Genomic DNA, 20,911 nt, shown 5'->3' with positions numbered 1-20,911 from the left:
TGGCAACCGGATGAGGAGTACAAAGACAAGTGTGTCTTGCCTACAGTCATGCATGGTGGAGGGAGAGTCATGGTTTGGGACTACATGAGTGCTGCGGCTGTGGGAAGCTACAGTTCATTGAGGAAACCATGAATGCCAACATGTACCGTGACATACTGAAGCAGAGCTTGATCCCTCCCTTCAGTAACTGGGCTGCAGAGCAGTATTCCAAAATGGTAAAGACACCAAACACATCTCAAGGATGACCACTGCCTTGCTAAAGAAACTGAGGGTAAAAGTGCTGGACTGGCCAAACATGTCTCCAGACCTAAACCCTATTGAGCATCTGTGTGGCTTCCTCAAATGAAGGGTGGAGGAGTGAAAGGTCTCTAATATCCACTGGCTCCGTGATGTTGTCATGGAGGCTGCAAGAGGATTACAGTGGCTCCTGTGAAGCTCTAGTGATCTCCATGCCAGAGAGAGTTAAGGCAGTGCTTGAAAATAGTGGTGGCCACATAAAATATTGATACTTTGGCCACAATTTGGCTATTTTCACTTAGGGGTGTACTCACTTTTGTTGCCATTGGTTTTAATATTAATAGTCGTGTGTTTAGTTATTTAGAGGGCACACCAAATTTACACTGTGATACAAGCTGTGCACTGATTATATTACATTGTATCAAAGTGTCTTATATTCAGTGTTGTCCCATTAAAAGATATAATATAATATTTACAAACCTGAGGGGTGTACTCACTTTTGTTTTATGTATATATAATATATATGAATTCTAGTGCTGAGTCACATTTATCATAAAGTCACATAGACTTCATAGCATATCCTGCAACACTGCATCAGAATAGAATCCAACCCAATGTGTTTTGCTGGAAGCTTTGTCTGGTGTCGTGCTGTTTTCATGCTCTGGCGCTTCTCTCTGCTTTAACTTCTGAACTGCAGAGCCAGATTGGACAATAATTGATTTTCATTATATACATTACTCGAGTCAAGCCCATGTCACGTGTATGGACCGCTACCCAGGGACAGGGGCTTCTCTGACCCTGTAAACTAAAGAACCTTGACTTGCCCTCAAGCCATGGGTACACTTGAAGTTAGCGAGGTGTGACCCTCCGACCTGTCCTTGTCTCCTACATGGACCCTGGTCTAGAGACCCCCTACCTGTTCAACGGGACAACTCCTGGGAACAGCGCAAAAATAAAATAAAGAAAAACTACAAAATAATGTCGCTTCTGCAAACTTCACCTTGTTTGCAGAAGGCTAAAGGAAATAGGGCATAATACGACCAAACACATAGGCTGTCTCTATCAACTGTGGAGAGAAAATAACCAGCACTGTGTGAAGGATGCTGGACCCTTTTAAAGGTCCAACCTAATGAATAACTTAGAGCACCTGAGGGAATGCCTCTAAGCAGACTTGCAAAAGAAGCATTAACGCCTCAGATGCTAAAAGGTAAAACGTCCAATTAAATGAGGACGAGTCTCGCTGGAAAGAAACCAGTGTGACAGCATATCAGAGCATCTGAGCTGCTGCAATCGAATAAAGAGCACCCGAGCACTTTAGTGCTCACTCATCATTATTTCCTATCTACAGTGTGTCCATCCATATCCTGTCCACCTCCATTAATTTGAGAACGGCGGCAGCTATAGGCATAGAAGTGGTGTCTAGGTATTGTAAAGTAGCCATGCGCTATGCAATGAAACCACCTATAGCGCCACCTGGTGTAAAACAACAGAGTTAGCATTTTTATCTTGAAAACAGAACGAGATAGAAAAAAAAAGTGAATTACAAAGTTGAAGGGCATCATCAATTCAATACGAATCGACACCTTGCATACAGAAATGCTATGATTAGAACGTGTAAAACTCACAAGGCTGCGGACGTGAAGCGATACCCCATGGAGACTTTCCTACAAGTCATTGGGGTATGGTGGCTGCATGGAGTGGCCTCCACGCTCACCTGACCTGACCCCATTGGACTTCTTTCTGTGAGGTCACATCAAACAGCAGGCGTATGAGACCCCTCCACCAACATTGCAGGACCTACGACGACGTATTACAGATGTTTGTGCAAACGTGTCACCTACCATATTGCACAACGTGCAGCAAGATACAATATGCTGTCCAGAGTCCAGATGTGCATTGCAGCTGACGGGGGCCACTTTGAGCATCAAAGTTAAATGAGCGCCATATGCGTGACCAGCATTCAATGTTTTGGGGGGGGGGAGGTCACGGGTTTCATATCATAGCATTTCTGTATGCATTTATGCAAGGTGTCGATTCGTATTGAATTGATGATGCCCTACAATTTTTTTAATTCAATTTTTTTCTATCTCGTTCCGTTTTAAAGATAAAAATGCTAACTCCGTTGTTTTCCACCAGGTGGCACAATAGGTGGTTTCAATGCATAGCGCATGACTACTTTACTATAACTAAACAACACTTCTATGCCTATAGCTGCCACCGTTCTCAAGTTAATGGCGGTGGACAGGATATGGGTGGACACACTGTATACGGTACATATCTATGATATAACATAAGGAGATTGCATTTTGTAATATGGTATTTATTTTATTATTATGCTGTGTTTCTTTTCAGCCACTAGCAAAGGTAGACCAAGAAACTTTGACTGAGCTTGTGAAGCCAAGTATTGACTACGTGCGCCACAAGAAGTTCAGGTCTGGCAATTATCCCTCATCTTTAAGCAATGAAACAGATCGTTTGGTACATTGGTGCCATGGAGCCCCGGGTGTCGTACACATGCTTCTTCAGGCTCACAAGGTACACTTCATGACAACATTGTTGCATCATGGTGATCTAAAGCCTTCATCTGGGGTGTATTTGGTAGTCCAGAAGTAGATTGGGGGATTTTTGTGATTTGTTTGCTATCATGAAAGGTTGTAAAGGGGAATAATATGATCTTTATTTATAGTCCTTGTTATATATTGTGATTGCTGGGGATACTTTTGAAGACCTATTTTAGACTCCCTTTATCAAGTTTTTGACAACTATACTACTTCAAGTACCTAAATTGCTGTCCTGCCCATGAAGAATAGCAGTCGCCAAAGAAGAGTCAACAGTAGTGCTATATGTAGACCATACTAACATGATTTGTGGTGTAAAGAAGATCTGAAGAACTATTACCACTTGGAAAACTTCATGATGTAAAAGAGATTAAAATATAAAAGTTTTCTCCAATTTACATATTTGAAAAAAACTAAAAAAAAAAATGTCAAATTTAGTGATAACGGTGTGGCCTTTTATAAAAGAGGCTGAAATCAGGGCTTTCTGCTGTCTCACTAATTGACAGCAATGTGAGATCTCTCGCTTTTCAAATGGGAAATACCACTGTGTGTGGGAAGCATGCAGCATTTTACCCCAGGGAATATCTATGCTATTGTCTTCACACGGAATGAAGTTAGGTAAGAAGAGATGTAAGATGGACCAGCAGGAGAAAAAAGGTAGAAACAGTAAGCGCTTATCCCATCACACTTTCTTCTTAGTTTGTTTCGGCTATCTACTGGTGTACACTATGTAAAGAGATTGAAATTGACCCTTAGGGTACCTTCACACTTTAGCGATGCAGCAGCGATCCGACCAGCGATCTGACCTGGTCAGGATCGCTGCTGCATCGCTACATGGTCGCTGGTGAGCTGTCAAACAGGCAGATCTCACCAGCGACCAGTGACCAGCCCCCAGCCAGCAGCGACGTGCAAGCGACGCTGCGCTTGCACGGAGCCGGCGTCTGGAAGCTGCGGACACTGGTAACTAAGGTAAACATCGGGTATGGTTACCCGATGTTTACATTAGTTACCAGTGCACACCGCTTAGCTGTGTGTGCAGGGAGCAGGGAGCCGCGCACACTGAGCGCTGGCTCCTTGCTCTCCTAGCTACAGTACACATCGGGTTAATTAACCCAATGTGTAATGCAGCTACATGTGCAGAGAGCCGGAGCCGGCAGCACAGGCAGCGTGAGAGCGGCGGAGGCTGGCAACTAAGGTAAATATCGGGTAACCACCTTGGTTACCCGATGTTTATCTTGGTTACAGCTTACCGCAGCTGCCAGACGCCTGCTCCCTGCTCGCTTCATTTGTCGCTCTCTCGCTGTCACACACAGCGATCTGTGTGTCACAGCGGGAGAGCGCCTTTGAAGAAAACGAACCAGGGCTGTGTGTAACGAGCAGCGATCTCGCAGCAGGGGCCAGATCGCTGCTCAGTGTCACACACAGCGAGATCGCTAATGAGGTCACTGCTGCGTCACAAAAAGCGTGACTCAGCAGCGATCTCGGCAGCGATCTCGCTGTGTGTGAAGCACCCCTAAGGCTATGTCCGCACGTTGCTTTTTACCTGCTTTTTACCTGCTTTTTTGCTGCTTTTTCAACTGCAGCGTTTAATGCCAAAATGGTTGTGTTCTGCTTTTCAAGCAAAGTCTATGGGAATTTGGGTTTCTTGTCCGCACTATGCAGTTCAAACTGCAGCCTTTTTGTTGCAGAACTTTGGTCAAAAACTCAGCTTTGCAGTGCAAAACCCAAATGGCAAAAACAATTGACATGTCAGTTGTTTTTGCCATTTGGGTTTTGCACTGCAAAGCATAGGGTCAGTGCGCATGATCGGAAGTCCCCGAAACGTCCGGTCATGCGCACTACACCAATTTGAAGCCGTGACACGTACACCTAGCTTCAGAGTGCGCATAACAGGAAATGTTGGGGATCATGCGCACTGAGCCGAAATCCAGTTTTGGCGCAGTGGCAGCAGAGCTAAGCGTGACCATACTTCTGACTCTGTGCATTCATTATCATGTTGGGGCCGACTAGCCAAGATAACTAACTCCCTTGTGACTAGTCCCTGGCCTCATTAGCATATAATGAACGATCTGTTTAAATACTTTTTCTAAAGATCTCTTTATCTATGCTAGTGTATACAGGGACGGTTAGGCAGGGATTAGTAATATGCACACAGAACTGCTGTTGGTTTTGGGTGCATATTGCACCTGACAGGTTCCCTTTAAGCAGCTAATTCCTTCTTTTGCAAGTTAACCCTTTAAAACCCTTAAAAAGATCTTTGCCCTCCTCTTGCAGAGTAAACCATTAGACACAGCTGTATTTTTCTCCATAGGCTGCATTATAGACAGGGATGTTTTATTACTGTTACAAGTGTATTCAATTTGGAAAAAAGTTTATGCTCCTTGTTGAAGGTGAGGTACATTTTTTTGCCTGATTAATTTTCGCTGAATTACGTTTCATGAAAATGAAGTGAATCAATCCACTTATATTCTATTGACCATCAAGCCAATAAGACTGAAACAGGCCAAATCCTGCCAGAGATGAGCAAGAAATTCCACGTCAGCATTCAGATGCTGTAAACAATCAGCTCTCTCCTTTTACAGTAAGGATGTGTGAAAAAAACAAATTCTCACCAGATCTTGCTCCTATACTGGTAAAATTGACAATAAAACCAACATTCCTGTAAGGCCTCATTCACACATCAGTATTTGGTCAGTAATTTGCATTAGTGGCAGCATGGTGGCTCAGTTGTTAGCACTGCAGTCTTGCAGCACTGGGGTCCTGGGTTAAAATCCCACCAAGGACATCTGTAAGGAGTTTGTATGTTCTCCCCGGGTTTGGGTGAGTTTCCTCCGGGTTCTCCAGTTTCATCCCACACAGCAAAGACATACAGATAGGGATTTTAGATTTTGAGCCTCAATAGGGACAATCTTTCTGATGTATGTAAAGCGCTGTGGAATTATTAGCGCTATATAAATGAATAAATATTACCGTATTTTTTGGACTATAAGACGCACTTTTTTCTCCCAAATGTTGGGGAAAAGTGGGGGGTGTGTCTTATAGTCTGAATGTAGGGCATGGCTGCGGGGAATGAGGGTGCTGCAGTGGAGTGGGTCATCTGACTGCATACGGCCGCTCATTTCATATGCATGCATCCTCCCGCCCATCATCTCTCAGTGCTGAAGCCGGCGCTGACAGGTGGGCGGGATGATGGGCGGGGGATGCGCGCATAGTAAACGTGATCACCCCTGGCAACTACAGCCTGGAGTGATCATGTGCGGCTGTATTCACTGCTCCCCGCGCATCATCATCAGCGCGGGGCGCAGTGAATAAGTATACTCACCCGTCTCCATTGAATGCAGCATCACGATGCCCTCATGTCTGCAGGCTGCTGCTGTGTGGAGACCAGCGGTGCGCACAGCGATGACGTCATCGCTGTGCTTACCGCTCTCTACACACATCAACGGGCAGGAGACATGAGGGCATCGTGATGTTGCAGGGGAACGGTGACCAGCTCCACACAGGTCAGCGGCGCTGCTGCTGACACAGAGAGGAGGACGAGCGATGCTGCTGGAGTGAGGAAAGGTGAGTATAAACGTTTATTTTTTGTGTGTGTGCCACAGGATGCAGGCCATATACCAGGATGGGGGTATATAGCAGCATGGCGGTATATAGCAGCATTGGGGTATATAGCAGGATGAGTGCATATACCAGGATAGCAGTATATAGCAGGATGGGAGTATATACCAGGATGGCAATATAGAGCAGGATGGAGTTATATAGCAGGATGAGGGCATATACCAGGATGGCAGTATATAGCAGGATGGGGGTATACACTGTGTGCAGACTTATTAGGCAAATGAGTATTTTGATCAGATGATGAGGGGTGTGGTGTAAAGACATCAACACCCTATATAAGGTGTGCTTAATTATTAGGCAACTTCCTTTCCTTTGAAAAAATGGGTCAGAAGAGAGATTTGACGGGCTCTGAAAAGTCCAAAATTGTGAGATGTCTTGCAGAGGGATGCAGCAGTCTTGAAATTGCCAAACTTTTGAAGCGTGATCACCGAACAATCAAGCGTTTCATGGCAAAATAGCCAACAGGGTCGCAATAAGCGTGTTGGGCAAAAAAGGCGCAAAATAACTCACCATGAATTGAGGAAGATCAAGCGTGAAGCTGCCAAGATGCCATTTGCCACCAGTTTGGCCATATTTCAGAGCTGCAATGTTACTGGAGTATCAAAAAGCACAAGGTGTGCCATACTCAGGGACATGGCCGAGGTAAGGAAGGCTGAAAAACAACTACCTTTGAACAAGAAACATAAGATAAAACGTGAAGACTGGGCCAAGAAATATCTTAAGACTGATTTTTCAAAGGTTTTATGGACTGATGAAATGAGAGTGACTCTTGATCTGCCAGATGGATGGGCCAGAGGCTGCATCAGTAAAGGGCAGAGAGCTCCACTCCGACTCAGACGCCAGCGATGTAGAGGTGGGGTACTGATATGGGCTGGTATCATCAAAGATGAATTTGTGGGACCTTTTCGGGTTGAGGATGGAGTGAAGCTCAACTCCGAGATCTACTGCCAGTTTCTGGAAGACAACTTCTTCAAGCAGTGGTACAGGAAGAAGTCGGTATCGCTAAAAAAACCCATGATTTTCATGCAGGACAATGTTCTATCACATGCATCCAACTACTCCACAATGTGGCTGGCCAGTAAAGGTCTAGAAGATGAAAAAATAATGACATGGTCCCCTTGTTCACCTGATCTGAACCCCATAGAGAACCTGTGGTCCCTCATAAAATGTGAGATCTACAGGGAGGGAAAACAGTCCACCTCTCGGAACAGTGTCTGGGAGGCTGTGGTGGCTGCTGCACGCAATGTTGATCGTAAACAGATCAAGAAACTGACAGAATCTATGGATGGTAGGTTGTTGAGTGTCATCATAAAGAAAGGTGGCTATATTGGTCACTAATTTTGGGGGGTTTTGTTTTTGTATGTCAAAAATGTTTATTTCTAAATTTTGTGCAGTTATATTGGTTTACCTGGTGAAAATAAACAAGTGAGATGGGAATATATTTGGTTTTATTAAGTTGCCTAATAATTCTGCACAGTAATAGTTACCTGCACAAACAGATATCCTCCTAAGATAGCCAAATCTAAAAAAAACCACTCCAACTTCCAAAAATATTAAGCTTTGATATTTATGAGTCTTTTGAGTTGATTGAGAACACAGTTGTTGATCGATAATAAAAAAAAATCCTCCAAAATACAACTTGCCTAATAATTCTGCACACAGTGTAGTGGCAACATCTAATTCAATGATTCAGTCTTTCTGGACCCTGGTTATGCCGGGAACTTCATACCGTTATGCAGGGCCGGACTAGGACTAAAATTCAGGCCTGGCATTTTGGGGGGGGTGCACAGGCCCACTTTTCGCGTGGTGAATGTGTAATATCTTTGTGCACTTGTAGATTGTGTAAAGGCCGCTTTACACGCTGCAACATCGCTCAAGCGATCTCGTTGGGGTCACGGAATTTGTGACGCACATCTGGCAGCTTTAGCGATGTTGTTGCGTTGTTGACACCTATGAGCGATTTTGAACTGTCGCAAAAACGTAATAATAAGTCTGCACACGGTGTATAGCAGGATGAGGGCATATACTAGGATGGCGCTATGTAGCGGGATGGGTGCTATATCAGGATGAGGGACGTAAATATATATATATATATAGATATATATATATATATATATACACAAGGATGGGGTTTAGATACAAGGTAGGAGGATCATTACCAAGATGGAGTACCTTAGTAGAGAATTTGGGGACATTACCCCCATAATAGTGTCAGCAGCAGATCCTCGCCCCATAAGTATGTCATGACCACATTTTTTGCTTAAAATTTTATTTTCCTATTTTCCTCCTCTAAAACCAGGGTGCGTCTTATGGTCCGGTGCGTCCTATTGTCCAAAGAATACGGTAGTGTTTGTGTTCCAAAACCAGGAGGGGAACGTACAGAGAAAAGCTATCATTGAAAGATTGACATCTGATCTTCGTTTTGTTGATGCTCCTGATCTTGGCATAGAAATACTGATCAAAAATACTGATGTGCGAATAAAGCCAAATACTGAGGAAAATCATCTGATTAACTCATGACATCTATTTGAGAAAAGTCTTACAATTTAATCTACTGGCATTTTTTTGTCTTGTTTTATGAGCAATGAGTTTTCATTTAAATTTGGTATTGTGTATGATTCATTATCATCTCCTTTTTGCATTTTTTTTTTGAAAATTGGAGAATTAACAGTTTTTATTTATGTAAATATTTTTTTAAGCTCTAGAAATGAAAGTGTTGATATTAGAAGTTATTTTTATTGCAGACATACAAGGGTCATAGATATCAAAAGAGTATTACCTCAGCTTTAAACAATTTTGGGTTTCTGATGTATGTAAACTTCTGGTTTCAACTGTGTACATATAGATAATAATATTTAGATAGATTATTTTTTATCTTAATTGAATATAATTTCTGGCTTTTTTCAGCTGTTCAAAGAAGATAAGTACTTGAAAGATGCTACTGATTGCGGTGATGTTATCTGGCAGAGAGGCCTCCTTAGAAAAGGATATGGCATCTGTCATGGAACGTCTGGGAATGGATATGCCTTCCTAGCGCTCTACCGCCACACCCAAGATAAAAAGTATCTCTACAGAGCCTGCAAGGTATGGTGACCTGGAGATTGTACAAGTGGTATCTATGCCCAGTGATTGATATTTTTCTTTAAATTTGGGATGTAAGTGGATCTCCAAGTCTTAAAAGAATTAAAGCCTCATACCTATTATGTAGCTGTCTTTCCAAATGTGAACGTTCGGCCAACAACTATCTTTCTTGGCTTCCCTATACTACATAGGAACGCTCTTCTCCGCTAAGTGCTCCTGTGTTCTCAGAGAGCCGCCATGAGACTCCTCTGGCAGCGGCTTATCTCCTTGCTGAACACAAAGAGCAGCCAATGAAATTTTCAATCTGCTAAGACATTTTTGAAATCCAAAATACTCACCCATTAAAGGGGCTTTTAATTGAAACTTTTTGCTATGGGTTTCTTTTTTTCAATTTACCTGCTTTGAAAAATCAGTGCCTATCATCATCACTTTCTGTTCCTTTACCTGAGCACCAGAAGACCTTTGGTTTCTTTTATGTTGACCCAGGTGGATACAGTTCTGTGTTGAGACATCAGAGGAGTGAAGGGGTATGGCTGCACCCATTTAGTCTTGCCTTGAATCTTTCATTGGCCCAAATAGTGGAAGCATGCTCTCCTACAGGTGTATCCATTTAGTGCAGTTGGCAGCTGTCATCTCAGAATAGGGGCAAGCAGTTGAAATTTGGGGAGATAAAGTTATGACTGTATTGTGCAGATGGGGAAAGTCCAGAGGGAGGACATGCTGCAGAAACGTGGGTCCAAATGAGTGGATAAAACAATTAACAGTCCCTATAATGGTGTTTTCTTCCAATGCAGTTTTGGAGTCTAAAAAGGAGGGTAGACAAGGTGAAGACAGGACACAGCAGCTGGACTATAGTGGGGTGGACCGAGCAATTGGGAAACATTAAAGGGGTTGTCCAGCCTTGGAGTGACTTCAGACTTGTAGTTGTAGTTTATGACTTACTAGCTGTAGAACTTGGTGTTGCCCTATATAGTAACTAAGTGTCTCTCTGTCTATCTCCCACTCTCCCTCTCTGTCTGTCTCTCTCTGTCTCTCTTTCTCTCTGTCACTCTTTGTCTGGCTCTCTCCCTGTTTGTCTCTCTTTATCGGTCTCTCTAGCTCTCTGTTTCTCTGTCCCTCTCCCTCTGTCTCCCTGTCTCTCTCGCTCTGTCTCCCTGTCTGCCTCTCTGTCTCGGTCTCTGTCTTTCTGTCTCTCTTTGTCTCTTTCTATATCTGTCTCTCTGTCTGTATCTGTCTTTCTCTTTTTCTCTCTGTCTGTCTCTGTCTGTCTGCCTCTCTCTCGCTTTCTGTATTGCTCTCCATCTTTCTCTGTCTGTCTCTCGGTCTCTCTCTATCCATCTCTCTGTTTCTTTTTGTCTCTCTCTTTCTGTCTGTATCTCTCTGTCTCTCTCCATCTGTCTTGCCATGGAAATCATATTACCTCACACATAAGCCTTTTACTAAGAATGTCCTTCGTTGCCTATAGCAATCAATCACAGCTGCTAATAATGACCTGTAGTTCCCAGCTCCATTCACTTTAATGTAAGCCGGTTTCTTGGCAAATAACTGTAAAGCACGGGGTTCAATTTTCCCCTCAAAACATAGTCTATGACGTTCCCTGAGTCATTTGGAGTGTCTGTGCAAAATTTTTTGATTGGACATGCGACGGTGTGAATTCCTTTAGTGGACATACACACATACATACATACATTCAGTACATACATACATACATATATACACTCTGCTTTATATATTAGATGAATCCGCACAGTACACGCACTGCACGGAGTCTCCAGTCTGGGAACGGACAGTCATGTGACCACAAGTATGTGATATGCACACATCCAGCCACATTCCCACTAGACTGTGCTTCCTCGCTCAATACACTTGCATTAAACAAGGCTGCACCCATCTAGTTGGCACATGACTATATGTATGAAAGTCATATTCATGCGGTCACATGGCTGCCCAATCCCATCGCCTAAGAATGATCACAGCACACAATGTGTGCGATGTAAGGATTCCCAAATCTGCAGTCATGTAGGCTGAGAGCAGACTTGTAGCCTAAAGGCCGCTTTACACGCTGCGACATCGCTCAAGCAATCTCGTTGGGGTCACGGAATTTGTGACGCACATCTGGCCGCTTTAGCGATGTCTTTGCGTGTGACACCTATGAGCGATTTTGAATCGTCGCATAAACGGTCAAAATTGCTCATCGGTGACATGCCCCCCTATTCTCGAATATCGCTGCTGCTCGGTGTACGAAGTAGTTTGTCGCTCCTGCGGCAGCACACATCGCTATGTGTGACACTGCAGGAACTAGGAACCTCACCTTACCTGCGGCCGGCCGCAATGAGGAAGTAAGGAGGTGGGCGGGATGTTACGTCCCGCTCATCTTTCCCCCTCCTCTTCTATTGGGCGGCGGTTCAGTGGTGCTGCTGTGACGCTGAACGAACCGCCCCCTTAGAAAGGAGGCGGTTTGCCGGTCACAGCGACGTTGCAGAGCAGGTATGTATGTGCGTGTGACGCTGCCGTAGCGATAATGTTCGCTAAGGCAGCGATCACACGATATCGCATGTACGACGGGGGGCGGGTGCTTTCGCGCTCGACATCGCTAGCAATTGCTAGCGATGTCGTAGCGTGTAAAGCAGCCTTTAGGCCGGACAACCCCGTTATAGTGCCTTTGTCGTAAACCTTCATGCTTGATAAAGTAGGAGAGCAACTACAATCTACCACCTCCAGGTCCAAAAACGGGTCTGTGTAGAGAAATGTTGTTGGGCAGTTCCAGACGCATGCGACTTTGAGTAGAGAACATCTTGGACACGTTCTCATCTGACGTCTTTACACAGAACTGTTTTCTCTTGTGTTAAGACAGAGAAAACTATAAAGTTAAAAGTTTTGCTTCTTGAAGGAGGGGCCTGAAAGTCATTTGTATTTTGTGTGTAGATATCTTACAAAAATTCTAATACTTCAAACATTTATTTTCTGGAAAACCCCTTTAACTGTAGAAAAACCAAGGCACATTGAGCAATAACTAGAATATGTCTAAATTCAGTTTTTATGTCTATCTTTTTTCCTTCTGTTTTAATGTCGCGATTCGGGAAAACCTCATACTTGACCGGTGTTTTCTTGGCCCTTAAAGTATCCAGATTCCCAAACTTGTGATGAATATCTAAACGTTTTGCTGCTCTGAGGGGTTTCATGGCCGCCTGGCAGATGTAACTTGCATCTGAAAGCTCATAAAATATATTTTATGATCAAGCATATAACTCTTTCATGATGCATTTGGGTCTAAATATTCCCGCTTTAGTAGGCCGCTTGTGAAATTGGCTTGCATTAACCAATTCACCGCTAGTACCATATTATTAAAAATGCAAGAGTTTCCCTTCAGGTGCCGTCACTTCAAAGTAGAGACATCATAAAAAGGCACATGAATAATTTGAGGGTGAAGCGCTGGTTGCACTGTGGATTTACGGATTGTTTTTGTTGTTCTGTATTGTTTGTTTTTTGCCTTTTGATGTGTTCCTTAGACATCATGGCGTCCATTTTACATCTGCTTGGTCACACGTAGGAAGGCCTATAGAAGGGAAAATCTTTTTTTTACAGTTGTTAATAACATTTCTGCAGATTCAGTAGGTAATGAGGCTTTAACCTTTTCGCTGCCAGGAGTTTTTCCAGATTTGTTCCTCCAGCAGTCAAGACTATATTTGCGTTTTTAACATGTGCAAATAAAACTTGAATTAGTAAATAACACATTGATATTTAACCAAACTACAGTGGAACCTTGGTTTACGAGAACAATCCGTTCTGGGAGTGTGCTTGTAAATCAAGTTACTCGTCTAGCAAAGCAAGATTTCCCATAGGAAATAATGCAAGCTCAGACAATTCATTCCACAACTTGTGCAATGTCCCATCCTAGTCCCTTATTGTGCCATTCCACACATGCTCAAACACACACACATATTATGCTCACCTTACCTTCTGTTCCCTCGCCGGCGTCCTGGTTCTTGTAGTTCGCCGGTACAAGATGTGTATCGGGTAACCATCGCGACCGATACCGGAGCTTCCGCTGCCAGAGCGCTGACGTCAAAGGCATGAGCCGCTTGCCTCTGATTGGTCAGCGTGCTGCCTTTGAGAAGCGGCTGACAGCGGAGGGTCCGCCATCGTCGCGATGGTTACCCGATACAGATCCAGGAGGCCAGTGATGGAACGGAAGGTAAGATGAGCATAATGTGTGTGTTTGTGTGGACTGCAAGAGCGGAAAGTTACAAATTTACAGCAAGCTTTGCTCGTATAGCGAAATGCTCGCACACCAAGTTACTCGTAAACCGAGGTTCCACTTTACCTATATAGACACTTGACACATTTACATTTTATACACGCATGTCTTTATACAATTTTGCAACAAATTAACTTTTATATAAAATAAAAATGCATAAAAATTAATGGGTAAAAAGTGTGACCGAAACTAAAAATTAGATACACCACAACTCCTCTATAACAATAGTGTAAGATGTGCAGAGTCAATATATACCACCTAGGCTTATAGCTACATTTTATACATGTTTGTAAAATAATGAGAACTGCTTACAATAAAATTCTGGTTTTATACTGGAAGATTCCAATCTGATGCTTCAATTTACACAACAATATCTTTGGAATGCCTTCACGTATTCCCTTGGTTCTGACTTTTTTTTTATCATGACATCTTCTACTTTCTGTTAAAGGGAATTGGTCAACAGGTTTTATCCATTTTAATATGAGAGCAGATTAATGTAGTGGCAGAGATCCTGATTGCAGTGATGTCACTTGCATACAATCAGTGTTTTATTAGCAGGTGACTATCACTGCAGGACTAGAAGTCAAATGCAAGGCAGTCCAGTAAATTTGTGTAATCCAGACCCCACCACTGATTAGCAACTTGCTGACAATGTACAGTCTTCACAGGAAGCTGCTAATCTTAAGTGTGGGTGAGGTTATGCATAGCCCAACATTCATAGTACTGATACATCGACAAAAGAGAAAACAGGGATTTTATCAAAACTGCATCAATCAGCCTGGCATTGATACTTTGTGGACTGGGGATATCTGCCCCTACATCATGTTGCCATAGCAAAAAAGTAAATTTAGGTCAATATGTTTTGAATTTATTAATCAAAAGTGGAAATTATTAAAAATGTAGCACTTTTTTTAGGCTTTAATGTTTTTGTACTCAAGTCCTCTGCCAGATGTCTATTTTTCACGAATGTGTTGTAGCTGTAGTCTTTAGGTTCCCCATATAGACTATGAACTGTTCACATGTCCGTTTGTCACATATAAAAATCACATAGTGTTTCTTTAGTAATTTTGTTCACCTTTAGGGTGATTCACGTGATCAGATGTAAATCGGAATGAATACATTTACAAAAAAATGCCATGAAATTGTACTTTTAGCCCCCAATATTTTTTTTTGTTCAAAAGGAATAATATAATAATATACACCCCACACATTTTAAACATATTATTTCACGCATGGAAATACCTTTATGTGGTTGCCTAGTACTATTTCAGCACACATAAGGATTGCCATTTGGAGCTCAAATTTTGCTGAAATGGTATTTTTGGAAATGAAACCATGCAAGACGTTTATCAAGTGGTGTAGTGCCTATTTTGACTTTGAGTCTTAAGAAATTAACGTTCAACAGAGGCGAAAAAGAAATGCAAATTGCGATTTTTTTTTTTTTTTTTTTTTTTTTTTTTTTTTAATTTATTCTTTTTTATGTCTGCTGACATTGTTGTATAAGGGCTTAGGCGGGCTTTACACGTTGCGACATCGCTTCCGAAATATCGCCGGGGTCACGTCGTTAGTGACGCACATCCGGCGCCGGTAACAACATCGCAACGTGTAAATCCTAGATGCGCCGATAAACGATCGCAAAAGCGTTGAAAATTGGTAATCTGTGTAGCGTCGGTCATTTTCATAATGTCGGGTCGACCGCAGGTACAATGTTGTTTGTCGTTCCTGCAGCTCCACATCGCTGTGTGTAAACCCGCAGGAGCGACAAACATCTCCTTACCTGCATCCCGACGACAATGCGGAAGGGAGAAGATGGGCGGGATGTTATGTCCCACTCATCTCTGCCCCTCCGCTTCTATTGGACAGCCGATTAGTGACGTCACGGTGACGTCGCTGTGACGCCGAACGCACCTCCCCCTTGAAGGAGGGATTGTTCGGCAGTCACAGCGACGACGACGACCAGGTAAGTGCGTGTGACGCTGCCGTAGTTATGTTCGCTACGGCAGCAATCACCACATAACGCATGTGCGACGGGGGTGGGTGCTATCGCGCTCGGCATCGTTAGCCGATGCTAGCGATGTCGCAACGTGTAAAGTACCCCTTAGTTTTGCAGGCTGATTTGAAGTTTTTATTGGTACCATGCAGAGATATATCTAACTTTTTGATTGCTTCACAAATGATAGAATATAAACAATGTATGTATTGTTTGGTTATAAATAATTGCCGTATTTTTCGGATTATAAGACGCACGTTTCATCCCAAAAATTTGGGAGGAAAATGAGGAGTGCGTCTTAAAATCCGAATATAGCTTACCAAGAGGGGCTGTCTGTGCAGTTCTGTGTGCGGGCGGCCAGGTGTGTGTCGCTGCCTGTGGGTGGCCGGGTGCCTGTCGGTGCCGGCGGCTGGGTGCCTCTGTGTCCCGGCTGCCTCTCTGTGCGGGTGGGCGGCCTGCTGGCTGCCACTCTGTGCAGGCGGGTGGCTGTGCGGACTGCAGTGGCTGTGCAGTGAGTGTCACAGTCTGTCCGCAGTCCCGGTTTCAAATGATGGCACCGGGAGTCAGCGTGTGCGCGCAGATGAAGCTCTTGGATAAGAGCTCCATCTGTGCACGCGTCGCTCCGGGTGCCATTATTGGAATCGGGACTGCGGACAGACTGGGACACTCACCGAACCGGCGGCCTGCTCCACCACTGACCCACCACTGCCGCTGTCACTGACCCGCCACTGCCGCTGTCACTGATCCGCCTCTACTGCCACTGACCCGCCACTGACACCACTAACCTGCTGCCACCACCACGGACCCGCTGCCGCTGCTAGCCTCTTATGATCCGGTGCGGGTTATAAAACGAAAAAGACGGTAGTTTTTTAAAATAAAAAATCATTTTTTTTCCCCAAAATTGATGCTTTTACGTGTCACCAAATTGTAACAGCCAAAACTTTTTATTTTATCATTGACCTGTACAGCTGTGTGAGGGTTTTTTTGGTGTGACAAGCTTTATTTTTTATGATCCTAAAACTGAGGCTAAATTTGAAGCTAAAGCAATATTTTAGTAAAAAAAAACAAAACACAAAACTTTTTTTCCACTATGTTTTAATTGCTATGGAGCAACTGAAGGGTTAACAAACTTCCTGAATGTGGTTTTGAATTATTCGAGAAGAGCAATTATTAAAATGCTGTTATTTTTTGGGATCTACTAAAATATGGGCCCTTCAAAATCACTTCAAATCTGAATAGGTCCATGAAAAAAGCTAGATTTGATCACATTTGTTGAAAAAAAAATGAAAAATTGCTGATAAACTTTAAACCCTTCTAACATCCTAAAAAAAACCCAATAAAAATAAGTTTGAAAAATGAGGTTGACGTAAAGATTGTTTAATAACTATTGTGTTTGGTGTGACTAAAGCCTGCTTTACACGGGACGACCGATCATGCGATTTCACAATCGATTGTACCTGCCCCCGTCGTTTGTGCATCACGGCCAAATCGCTGCCCGTGTCGCACAAAGTCGTGAAACCCCCGTCACACGTACTTACCTGCTGAGCGACCTCGCTGTGGGCGGCGAACGTCCACTTCCTGAATGGGGAGGGACGTTCGGCATCACAGCGACGTCACACAGCGGCCGGCCAATAGAAGCGGAGTGGCGGAGATGAGCGGGATGTAAACATCCAGCCCACCTCCTTCCTTCCGCAAAGCCGGCGGGAGCCGTGGGACGCAGGTAAGTAGAGTTCATCGCTCCCGTGGTGTCACACGGAGCGACGTGTGCTGCCACGGGAACGATGAACAACCGGCACAAGTAAAAATAAGCAATACTATGAAACTGAGCGACGAGTACACGACTCACGATTTGTGAGCGATACTGCGTCGCTCAGAGGTTTCACACGAGACGGCGTCATGTATGATGCCGGATGTGCGTCACGAAAACCGTGACCCCCGACGATGCATCGCACGATCCGACGTCTCGTGTAAAGGACCCTTAACTATAAGGGTATGTGACCACGATCAGGACTCACTGCATCCTGTGCGCAAGGAGTCCTGACCTGCGGGGCCACATGTCTCCTCCGCAGGAGAACACAGGAGACCGCATCTGCTTGTACCCATGATCCGGGTTCAGTGCGCTGCGGTCTCCTCGCTTGTGTTCTCCCTACGGACAACGCATGCAAATCCGCAGCAAACAATTTGACATGCTGCGGTCTGGAAAGACGCACCGCAGGTCACTGTTTTTTTGTGGAAAAAAAGAAGCACAGTGGTCACGGGAATTCTAGAAATCCACCCACTATGCTTCTACTGCACAACATAGCATTTTGGATGCAGCTGAAGCATGTTCTGTCCAAAAGCTGCAAATAATGACCGTGGTCACACACACTTAAGGCATACAAATTCATAGTTTGATAATTGTTAATATTTAAACAAAAACTTCAAAATTCCTTATAATTTCATAAATATGTACAATATTTTATTACCTAAATCCACCACTACCATGAAATACAGTTTCAAGAAAAAAAAAAAGCCTCAGAATTACTGGGATTGGAAAAAGCATTCCATAAAGTGACACATGGCAGATTTGGAAAATGGGACTTTATTGTGCAGGACAAAATTGGCTTCAGTGATAAGGGGTTTAAAGGGAACCTGTCACCACTTTTTTGGCCTATAAGCTGTGGCCACCACCGCCGGGCTCTTATATACAGCATTCTAACATGGTGTATATAAGAGCCCAGCCCGCTATGAGAACATAAAAACACTTTATAATACTTACCTAACAGTCGCGCAGTTGGCCATATGGGTGTCTCCGTTGTCCGGTGACAGCGCCGCCTCTTTTGACCATCTTTGTTCTTCTCTAGCCGCGGTGCATGACGCGTCCGACGTCATACACACTCGTCAGCATTCGGGTCCTGAGCAGGCGCACTTTGATCTGCCCTGCCCTGAGCAGATCAAAGTATTGTAGTGCGCCTGCAGAGGACCAGCGAGTGTGTATGACGCAGCCGCGTCATGCACACAGGCTTCAGAAGGAGGATGAAGATGGCCGAAAGAGGCGGCACCGGAGAACGGAGACACCCATATGGCCAATCGCGCGACCGTTAGGTAAGTATTATAAAGTGTATTTTATGTTCTACACAGCGGCCTTGGCTCTTATATACAGCATGTTAGAATGCTGTATATAAGAACCCGGTGGTGGTGGCCGCAGCTTATAGGTCAAAAAAGTGGTGACCGGTTCCCTTTAAGGTGAAAGTTCTCTTTTGAATTTCATCTACTTCCAGAATTATTATTATTATTAATATTAATATTATTATTCATATTTAACTTACTGGGGACCAGAAGAAATTAGCACGAGATGATTTTATATCCAATTTTGTTTATGTTGGAATATTACATATCAGACCTTTTAGTGCTGTATTTGGATAGACCGTGCTACCGGTCCTTGGTATTTGTGGTATGTAGAGGTCTATATTCTTATGACTAATGTGCATCTGTTTTCTCTAAGTTTGCAGAGTGGTGTTTAGATTATGGTACACATGGATGCCGGATCCCAGACAGACCCTACTCTCTCTTTGAAGGTAACCCACTCACCAATATGTAATCGTAATGTGGCTACCTTGTGATAACTTGATATTTTTCCACGTGCTCTGCTTGGGCATATGGATACATAGAATCAGGTCACCCAGGCAGTAGTATCCCCCATGAGCCAGAAAAAAGACCCACTCTGTACTGTCGGGGCTGCACTGGTTCTAGAAAACCTTTGACAATCATTCATTAAAACACTTTTTTGTAAACCTTTTGCTTTCGCAAATTGAGAAAAAAAATACAGGAATGCAAAATAACTAACAATGTAAAATAAAAATAGTGAGCGATCTGAGTGAAGCAGTGTCCAGTTGAAAATGTTTTTTATGGTGGCAAAGGCGATGATGCTGGCTGGAGCAGTATCTGTTTATTGATATTTTGCGGGTTAAGCAAAAGTACTGTATTTTTTGCACTATTAGAAAAAATCTTGCTAAAAAATGTCTGAGTCTTTTAGTCTGTGTGTAGTTTCCTGTGATTGAGGAGAACGCTGACCGTTTCCTTCCCAATCTGCTCTCTGTCCTGCCCGACACTGATCTGTCTGACCGGTGCAAGGCAGGAGATAAAGCCACCAGCACCTGTATGAATGCTATACGTCACCTGCCTGGAAGAAGCTTGTGTGAATCTCTACGGTGTATGTTTGTACAGTGCTCCGCATAAATGAGTTAACCCCCTTTTAAAAGTAACATATTAATCAATATCTCACGGAATATAACATTTTGACAAGACTGAGTTTCATAGAATATTTTTTTTAACCCAGGTTAATAATATAACTTTCATTACAGAATCTTTAATTTTATTCTTTATTGAAATTAGTTGATGACAATATGAATACCCTCCACATCAAAAATATCTACATCCAGTATTTTACTACAAAATATAGCATAGACAAATAGGGGAAAATCTCATAATATAATTTCATCCTAGTGGATTAAATATTATACCCCAATCAAAGGACGTCATAGAATATACTCCAAAATATGACTCAAAAAATCGTGTAAAAAACACGTATAGGAGACTTATTCAAATTAAAATATCAAATTTTATTAATATAACCAAAAAGGTAAATTCGTTATACATACATACAGGTATGAGGTAAGTGGATTCTATATTCACCCACCCATCAATGAACCACCCAGGTCAGCCCATCATAGTATAAGGACCATAAATAAACAGCAAGTGCAATAAGTAGTAAAAGCACACCATGTGAACAAATAGTCACATCAGACAATCGCCATACATGGACTTACCCATGGTATGAAATAGGAAGCCAAACAAAGGTGGTTCAGAGGTGGACAGGCAAATACCCTTCAACCCGGACGCGCGTGTCGCCAAAGCTTCATCAGCGGGGTGCAGGCGAATGGCATCCAGTATTTTGTATGACCTCCATGATTTTTAAGGACAGCACCAAGTCTTTTAGGCATAGAATAAACAAGTTGGCGACATATTTCAATATCTATTTGTTTCCAATCTTCGAGAACTACCTCTTTCTCGGTCGCTTCATTGGGGGACACAGAACCATGTTTGCTGCCACCTGGAGGCTAACCCTAATATTACTCAGAATTAAAATTGCCTCTTCCCCAGCAGACTATACCTTGCCTGCTAGCATTC

At 43.3% G+C, this 20,911-nt stretch overlaps 1 protein-coding gene across 1 annotated transcript in view; it reads left to right on the top strand.

The window, feature by feature from the left end:
* The window catches only part of LANCL2 (LanC like glutathione S-transferase 2), an 88,426-nt gene that overhangs the window by 55,509 nt on the left and 12,006 nt on the right, over positions 1–20,911 (top strand). The window contains exons 6-8 of the mRNA XM_075315152.1: positions 2,590–2,772; positions 9,321–9,497; positions 19,227–19,299. Of these exons, the coding sequence (XP_075171267.1) occupies positions 2,590–2,772; positions 9,321–9,497; positions 19,227–19,299 (433 nt within the window). The remainder of the gene's footprint in view (positions 1–2,589; positions 2,773–9,320; positions 9,498–19,226; positions 19,300–20,911) is intronic.

This window comes from Anomaloglossus baeobatrachus, chromosome 6, assembly GCF_048569485.1.
Source record: "Anomaloglossus baeobatrachus isolate aAnoBae1 chromosome 6, aAnoBae1.hap1, whole genome shotgun sequence".
Classification (NCBI taxonomy): Eukaryota; Metazoa; Chordata; class Amphibia; order Anura; family Aromobatidae; genus Anomaloglossus; species Anomaloglossus baeobatrachus.
Note: the sequence above shows the minus strand (reverse complement) of the source record. Positions and strands in the feature narration are given on the sequence as shown.